Source organism: Perca fluviatilis, chromosome 23 (assembly GCF_010015445.1).
Source record: "Perca fluviatilis chromosome 23, GENO_Pfluv_1.0, whole genome shotgun sequence".
Lineage (NCBI taxonomy): Eukaryota > Metazoa > Chordata > Actinopteri > Perciformes > Percidae > Perca > Perca fluviatilis.
In genome coordinates this window covers 6,544,136-6,553,134 of record NC_053134.1, presented here as the reverse complement: position 1 = coordinate 6,553,134, position 8,999 = coordinate 6,544,136, and the positions used below count along the sequence as shown (strand labels likewise).

Below are 8,999 nucleotides of genomic sequence, written 5' to 3'. Positions count from 1 at the left end.
GAGTGCGATATTAATGTGTTTTTACGTCTCAGAAAACAGCCTCAAAAAGTGGGTTTAGGTGTTTTATTTACAACTACAACATTATTGTAAAAAATAATACACATAATATAATTAAAACATTTAATTTTCATTAGAAATAGTAAAAAAATATATTTAAAAGAGACAGGGGAAAAAAAACTGACATTGGAAGGTTTGGCATTTGGGATGTGATATGGATACAGAGTAAAAATGAGTGAAGTCACATAAATGCCACAGCTACAGTTTGTGGTGTCACACTCTGTTGGTCCCGTGGGGCCAGTCCCCCGTGTCGAACATGTGTGACATCAAATAGTCCTCGTACTGTCCGTCTATCAGCTTGGCTGCATTGTTCCGGGCGAACCAGCAGTCCACGCTCTGAGTCCCGCTGTAGATCCTCCTGCTCTTCTGAACCACCGGCACTGAGCGGTCCTTCACTTTCAGGATAGACGACGGCTTTGTGTCGGCCTGTGCAGGAAGCTCTGCCAGTCCCACTTCCTCATACAGGAACTGACCTGAAAGTCGAAAATGAGTCGGTAACACTTTACTTCAAGGTATCTACATAAGAGTGACATGACACTGTCATGAACACATGACACGGTCATGACATGGTCATGACACAGGAACCCTAACCATAACTTGTCATGTCAAAAATCGAATGACACTCACTAAAATAAGCGTTATCACAGTCCGAGCCGATTTTGAACAGCTCACTAGGAGACTGAAGGCAGGACACATTCAGAAACCGTATCTCACTCAAAACAGCATGGATGGATTTTTTTCAAAGTTTGTATGTGTGTGTGGAAGCACCAGAGACACAAAAGAACACCCCAAATCCCAAAAAAAGTGATTTTTTCATAATATGGGCACTTTAAATGTATTTACTATTTGAGGGTTTAGTACATCCGCCAAGGAGGTCATGCTTCGGCTTGGTTGGTTTGTTTTTGTGTGTCTGTCTGCAAGATTATGGACAAACTGCTGGCCAAATTTTTCATGAAACTTGGAAGGGTGTAGCATGGTCCAAGAAAGAACCCATTATTTTACTTTTGAATGCAGCACAAACGCCCTATCTTGCAAAGTTGACTTTCCTCAACATTGCAAGATAGGGCATTTGTGCTTGATTCAAGTGATGTTTGAATAACTGGAGAAATTAGTTCCCGACTGGGAACATTCACATTGCATTTACCTTGTGAGATAGGGCATGGCCTTGGTAAAGATCTGTGCTCTGAGTGCCCTTCTAGTTTTATTATTCAAATTCTTTTCTTTTCTTTCCCTCACAGTTGCCGTTAATAACGGCACATGCATTACATACTCCTGCACACCCAGCAGGGAGCTCACAGATACATAACACTCCTAACACACTCCTCAAATTATCCAGGGGTGGGGCTAGAAGGGGGCACGGGTGGCCACTAAATTTCTACCAAAAAAAAAAAAAATGGTAAAATTTTTTTTTTTTTTTTTTTTTTTTTTTTTTAATTTTTTTTTTTATTTTTAATTTTTTTTTTTTTTTATTTTTTTTAAAAATTTTTTATTTTTTTTTTTTATAAATTTTTTTTTTTTTTTTTTTTTTTTTTTTTTTTTTTTTTTTTTTTTTTTTTTTTTTTTTTTTTTTTTTTTTTTTTTTTTTTTTTAATAGTGATGGAATGTATCTGTCAGAGCCTCGTTAACACCTACCCAGCAGGCCGTGGCAGTTGTGCGACAGCCCCTTGCTGTCAGCGATGTAGAACCCCAGATGGTCTCTCTGGTAGGGGGCTGGATTCTTGTACTGATGCAGCAGGATCACAAACACGATGTTTCCTCCGACCGTCACGGTCACATTAGACTTTCCCACAATGGACACCGACAGAGCGCCGCTGTCGACCGCGACTGTGGAGTGGCAGGGCAGCACCATTCGGTCCCGCCCGTCCAGGATGACTTTCTTAGGTGTCACCTCGATGTAGGCGCGTCTGGGCTGATCCACCACGATGGTGATGGTGCTGAAATAGGTACGCTGTTGCTTGTGGCTGCCGGGCGGAGCTGGGGCGCCAATTAGCTTACCGTTTACTGTCACACCTGGAGACACAAGATTAAAAATTGAAAAATTAAAACGCCTGAAAATGTACATTAATGTGAATTCAACATATTAAAAGCAAAGATAAATTGGCCTATTTGTGAAAAAAACAAACATTTGATTTATACATTGAAATAAGCTTACTATAGTCAAGTGTAAGGTAGCTACTATGGTCGCCATATAGTTCATCCTAAGGATTAAAGGAGAAATCCGGCACAAAATTAACCTAGGGGTTAATAACACATGTGTACCCAGTCGACCGTTCTCTGGGATATGTTTTCATGCTAATCGAACGTGACCAGTTTTATCGCAAACCGCTAATTAGCTTATAACGCTAGTCGTCGGGGCACTGGTAAAGTAACATGAAATCGCTATTTCTATACCACTAACAAGGCTCAAAATTGCACCACACTTCCACGGTAGCATAATGAGGGTCCCTACATGTAAACCGAAGCATTGAGAACTTTGTAAGTGTACAGACAGTTTATTAAAAAGATAGTTCACGTATACAGGTGGGCGCCATCTTGGGAAAGCAGTCACGACCAGTCGAATGTCGAACGCCGTGCTTGAGCTATGTTACTGGTTACTGGTTGCACGGCGTTCGTCGTTCGATGCGATAAAACTGGTCACATTCGATTAGCATGAACACAGATCCCATACCGACTTGGTACGCATGTGTTATTAACCCCTAGGTTCATTTTGTGCCGGATTTCTCCTTTAACATTAAAACATGATGTATAAATAATATCCATTAATTTCATCCATCCGGTCCAGTTTAATATGCAGTATATGTAGTAGGGGGTCCCTATCCCGTCTGTCTTTCAGCTTAGGGGTCCTTGGCCTACTCCTGACCTATAGTATAAATGATGTGGATTTTGATGGGAAATAAGGGTTTAAACGCCGTGTATGGAGGTTTGTGAGGAGTCTTACCGGAGTACTTGTGGTCAGACACCAGGCCCAGGATGTGTCCAGGCTCCCCGTTGATGTTGAAGCACACGGTCAGTTTACTGAGTGGGAACTCCACCACAAAGTGGGGGTCACCATCCGCTGAGGTAGTTTAAAGGTAAAGAGAGAGAGAGAGAGAGAGAGGGAGAGAGAGGGAGAGAGAGAGAGAGAGAGAGAGAGAGAGAGAGAGAGAGAGAGAGAGAGAGAGAGAGAGAGAGAGAGAGAGAGAGAGAGAGAGAGAGAGAGAGAGAGAGAGAGAGAGAGAGAGAGAGAGAGAGAGAGAGAGAGAGAAAAAAATTGTAGTGTCAACAAGAATCAGGAATATAACAAGCAGGCCTGAAAGTAGAATGCTTGAAGTGATTTTTGAGAGCATTGTGTTTAAGTTATGTGACAGTGTAAACCAGTGAAATAGATCAGGAAGAAGGCACTTTTATGTTATAGTATGCAGGAAGCTGGACGTTGCAAGTAAGTACGTACTTTAAAAAAGAAATTAGATAACTTTTGTTTTTTTTTACGTTTTTGTAGCATTTTTCAACGTTTTCTGCGCTTATTTTCCACTACCACCAGTATACTGTACACTAACAGCAACTTATAACCACTATTTTTTCACTCATTTTTGGAATTTAGGGTCAATAAATTTAGGGTCAAATAAAAAAAATAAAAGGGTCTATAGGGTCATGTAGCCTATATGAAATGATATCTAACTTTTGAGTTAAAAAAAGAAGAAGCTGAAAATAGGCATTATTTATATTTAAGATCAGAGGTATGTTGATGGATAATCACAGGCTGTCAAAGTTTAGTCAGAATAATGCTATGAAATTAAATAAAACACCCAATATTCAGTAAAGGTAGTGAACTGATCCTTAATTTGACTTGGGGAAAAGCGTTTCATGTAACCTTCTGTGTTATTTTTGGTCCATTTGCTTGAAAGAAACCCAAATGTTGTGATATAGAAACTTTGAAAACGTGTCAAATTTAACCCAAAGACAACAGGAGGGTTACGAAAACTCATTTAGTGACGCTAGAGCAAAAAAGGCTAGCTAGGAGATGGGTGGGACTATGGAAAACTCTTTCATTTTCCATGTTGTGATAAATTAAACTTTAAAACTTGAGCTGTAATCTCTGACACTTCGGTGAAACCTGTACTTAATATTAAGAAAAGCAACGTCTGATTAGTAGCTGTCTTCAATTTGGCAATGTTTCTCAGGACTTCTATTGATCTTCATGAAGAATCTCCGATTGGAGTTTCTTCAGGCTTGTGAGAACCAGCTAAGATGAATAGAGAGCAACAGTAATGACAGGGTCATTAGCCCTCACTAACTGCCTCTGATGGGGTCCCTCTCTTTACTGTAACACATCATCCACTTCTCATCTCTTACCTCTGTCCCAATTCAACCACAGTGTGTGCGTTTGTGAACACGCACATGCACGTTTAAAGTGCCACGTAGTGCTTGTGTTGGTATTTCAATTAGACCCCTGTGTGTTCTTTCCTCTTTTCAGGTCATGTTCAGAGGCATCATCCAGACTGTCTGACGAACATCCAAATTACAGGCCGCCCACACAGAGAGAGAGAGAGAGAGAGAGAGAGAGAGAGAGAGAGAGAGTCTACTGTATATTCCCCCTCTCTTCTCTTTCAAGTCTCCTTATGGAGTCTTGGAACCACTGCCTATGTTCTTACAGTATATACGGTTCAGAGGCTATCAGATGAAAAAGGCAGGGGGAAACGTACAACCATTTACATGAGAGAGAAACTGTGGAGTCACCTGATGTTTTGGAGACGGTGATGGATTTCTTGGCTGGTCGTCTCTCAACTTTACCTGCAAGGAAGAGAACATTTATCTCCTGCAATGAATCAGGGGGCTACCATTGTTTGACTCTTCCTCTAAAAATCTTCCACAAACTGTTGGTTGGTCAGTTATTATTGTAATACAGGGTGTGTGAAGAGAGAGAAAAGCTAATATGATCGGCATATTCTCTTAACCAGAAACATACTTTGAAACTTCTCTCTGTAAGTTTGTAGTTAGCTTGGATTCCCAACAGTTACAATAGCTTCTAGGGCTGGTAGGCTGCGAGCAAAACCATAAAAATGTGTTATTTCCTTCTAGATCTGCAAACAAAAGGGATCAACTGCAGATGTCATTGCAGACACTATTACAGATTATTTTTTCACGCATTGTAGGCCTTTATTTCCATAGGACAGATGAAAACATGAAAGGGGAGAGAGGGGGAATGACATGCAGCGAAGGGACGCAGGTCGGAGTCGAACCCGCGGCCGCTGCATCGAGAAGTAAACCCTCTATATACTGTATGTGCGCCTGCTCTACCAACTGAGCTAACCCGGCCACATTATTTCATATTTAGATCTCAGTTGCAGCATAATGCTTGCAAACATAATAACTTTTGCCACAATTTGGTAAATAGCTAACCACGCTATCGATAAAAGGAAATTGTGTATTTAGTCACATTTTCTCGGCTATACATATTTCTCGTTTGTCGCCAGTGTATTACCTTTTTCACCTGTGTCACAAAGAACTATCATTTTTGTTTACATTGACAAGAAATGTAAACCACTAACTGTGCTATCAACAAATACAAGCTGTATATAGCCATATTTGAGTATATTCACCAAAATGTAGCTCAATAAACAGCCTGTTTGTTGCTAGCGCAATTAGCTGTCTGTGTTGTCATTTGTGACCCAATGTTAGCAATCACAGTTGTTTGCAACAAAGGGGGACAGCTAACCATCCTAGTGACAAGCAGAAGCAGGTTATTTTGCTATATTTTGGCAACATTTTGGTCTGTATTGACTGTGTTGACGTGTATTATGGTGCAAAAGTGGTTTTAAAAGATTCAATTGATATTATGGTACTTCTTTTTGGCCATTCAATATAGTCACAGTTTAAATCCATTGTTACTGTTGGGAATCCAAGCTAATTGAGGCTGCCTTGCTCCACAAAGGACCAACTTCTCAGAACCACATTGAGAATTTGATACTCAAAACTATTTTGATGGAGTATTTTTTATTTTTTTTAAAGAACTTGTAAGTTTCAATCCCATTTTAGACAATCCCTTTTTGTCCTTGTGTACTTCTCAGACACCCTCTACAACCAAATGTAGGAGACACAGCCTCACCAATCTTGTTGCTCAGAGATGAAGTCTGGCTGCCTGGCTTCTCGTTGGGTTTCTGTGGCTTTCCGTCCTCTGTGTCGCCTGGCAGCTCATTGGCAGTTGAGACAGCCTCACCAGCTGATGGGGGGATGGTGGGCGCCGTGGCCATGGTGCCGTCAGCCAGGACCTCTGGCTTCTCCACCACCAGGTTGGTGAGGGGGGTGAGGAAGTGGTAGGTCAGAGACAGATTAGTGGCCTGCTGGATGTGTTCTTCCCTCTCCTTGCTGGTTTGGCTGCGCAGCCGCGACCGTAGCCCGTCCTTGACGCTCAGGAAACCCCACACGCGTTCCACAAAGTCTTCCGCTATGGAACCCAAAGCATCTCCTAATCCCTGTGCGACCCCTGACCCTGGAGTCTTGGCTCCAGCAGCCATTGCTGCGGTGGCTGCTTTCACGTGTTTCTCAGTCTCTAGCTGTCGGTGCCGCAGTGGAACGTCGGTCTCCAGGACGATGCTCCTGTCGCTGTTGCTGGCTGTGACCTGGACGTGGAGGGATTCTGCACTGTTGTTGGTCAGCTTGCCGGCGATGACGATCTCGGAGCCGTTGAAGTAGTTGGTGAACAGATGCTGAGTGACGTACTGGACGGAGTCCTCGGTGTAGTTGATCCTTATGTCAGACAGCAGAGGAGTTCCTATCTCATCGTAGAACCTAGAAAGGAAAGAACGAAACCTCTAGGATTCATACACGGCAAAATAGGCTGTCTGTCATTTCCCTCCAGAACAACCTTTATCATGAGATTAATCTGTTGTCCCTTTTGGCAGGCCAACATTGTTTGTCAGTGACTCTAAAATAAGTAAAATGACTTTTAGAAAAACTACCTTTGCCCCCTCTGGTGAGGACAATTTTATTCAAAATGTACTGTTTAACTCGCAAGTAAGTAGCCTCGTGAGACCGTCCTGATCTCGCAAGCTCCAGTTTTCCACTCGCAGATCAGTCGGCATCTTGAGATAGAGAAAATTTGGAGCCGTTCGCCAAACGACCGACCAATCAGCGTTGGTTTTGATGCGGGTTTAGGTGTGACGCAACGAGAAGCGACGAGTAGCTATCGCGCAAGTTTTATCCGAATTAGAAAGTATTCCTTCATTGAAAGAAGAGCAAAAAAACGGCACGGGAGGCTTTTCTCGGAGGAAAAGATGTTTTTGCTCTTCTATCAACTGGTTTCGGCAAGAGTTTGATCTGATTGGTTGATTTGGCCCGTCTATCACCAACATAGGTAGTGATAGACAGATTTATCCAATGAGCTAACCAGTATTTTCTCCCCTTCCCAAAAGTTCTCCAACGGAAAGTTCCCAGATGGATTTGCCGAGCAAATGCGAAGCAATCCATCTGGCGGAGTCAGGTTATCGAGTTGGCGGAGCATATTAATGCTAACTAAAATCCTACCTCATAGGATTAGACTGTAAATTGCTTTAAAATTTGATTCATGAATTATATTTTTCTTCTTACCAGTAGACTATAGCAACACCAACATAGATTGTTGCAGTTTTTTTGGGGACAGCTCTTATCCTAATGCCACTCTGAGTATTGCCTATGTTGTCACGAACCTCTGCAGTATAAATTATTTTCGTACACATTATGTCTTCAAACCTGAGTATTCCTCTCTGTTGATCATCAATCAGTCGCATGTCCAGTGTCTTTGCTCAAGGGCACGTCAGCGGTAGGTTTTGAGGCAGAAAAAGGAGCGTGTTATTACAGATTTCAACAAATGTCTTGTGTATGCAAACAAGCCTCCTTCCGCCCAGAAACCCGCGAGTCTAACCTCTCAGAGCGACTTCCACCCCACTTAAGAGTTTGTGCACACATTCATAAAAGAGTGTGTATGAAGCAAAAGGTTGTCAGTGTGTGTGTGTGTGTGTGCTAGTTGTCACGCCACAGTAAACCTCCTCACCCTCTTAACCAGCGTGTTTGTTCAAACAGGACAAGGGTTATTATCTGCGGAGTCTATCTGTTAAGCTCACGTACATACTCAGATGCAGGTTTCACAACACACACACATTCCTGATCAACTGAACAAACACCTCGTGTGTCCGAGTGCGGAAGAGGGTTGTGTGTAAAGGATAGAAGAAGAAAAAAAAAATGTCTGAGAGAGAAAGAGGGTGGCTGTTGTTGTCTGTGGATGTCCCGTGTTGAAGTTAATTAGATCAGATGGTCGTTGTGCACTTTTGTTGTGAGAGAGAATTTTTTTTAGATAATAAACAATGATAAGTAATTTTTTTTTTCAATGTTGAGAAACATCTAATGTCTAGTAGGTGTTTTGTGGGGAAAAACGATAATTTTTGGCAATAGCAATGCAAAAGTAAGCACCAAAGGTGGAGACAGAAAAGAAAATGACCATCTTGCATGAACTGTTTCAAAACTACATACAATAACCAATAATATAATTATTGTAGTAGTCCCCATTTGTCAATATAGTAGCCATATGTTCTACTATTTTAAATGGCTACCTACATTTCTTAATAGTTCATCTTCTACATGGCCTAGAGTCAGAAAAGAGACTTCTGGCTTCAAGCCACTGTTGGATCAGTTTGATGCCAGTTGAAATCCAAAAATAAGAAATGAAAATGTACTTTTCGTTACTACTATTGTCAGGTGTAAATCTGAACAGTGAATTCTTGCTTCAGGCTAGTTTGATGCCAGTTTTGCACCAGTTTGGCTACACTTTCACGCCAGCATTAGGAGAGATTAAGATCCGCTTTAGACTGACCACTTTGACTCCAGATTTAAGATAGTTTAACACCAATCTTAGGGTTTTTACAAACCTATAGTTCGCTCTGGTCCAAATCAGTGTATGTATTGATAACTTGTGTTTGTTTTCCTGTTGG

General features: G+C 41.6%; 1 protein-coding gene across 1 annotated transcript in view; it reads right to left on the bottom strand.

Moving 5' to 3' along the window:
* Positions 1-48: 48 nt before the first annotated feature.
* itih5 (inter-alpha-trypsin inhibitor heavy chain 5) overlaps positions 49-8,999 on the bottom strand; it is a 17,912-nt gene continuing 8,961 nt past the window's right edge. Inside the window, exons 10-14 of the mRNA XM_039791177.1 lie at positions 6,143-6,825; positions 4,774-4,827; positions 2,996-3,112; positions 1,690-2,067; positions 49-530 (exon numbers count right to left, since the gene is read on the bottom strand). Coding sequence (XP_039647111.1) covers positions 271-530; positions 1,690-2,067; positions 2,996-3,112; positions 4,774-4,827; positions 6,143-6,825 — 1,492 coding nt within the window. The 3' untranslated portion in view covers positions 49-270. The remainder of the gene's footprint in view (positions 531-1,689; positions 2,068-2,995; positions 3,113-4,773; positions 4,828-6,142; positions 6,826-8,999) is intronic.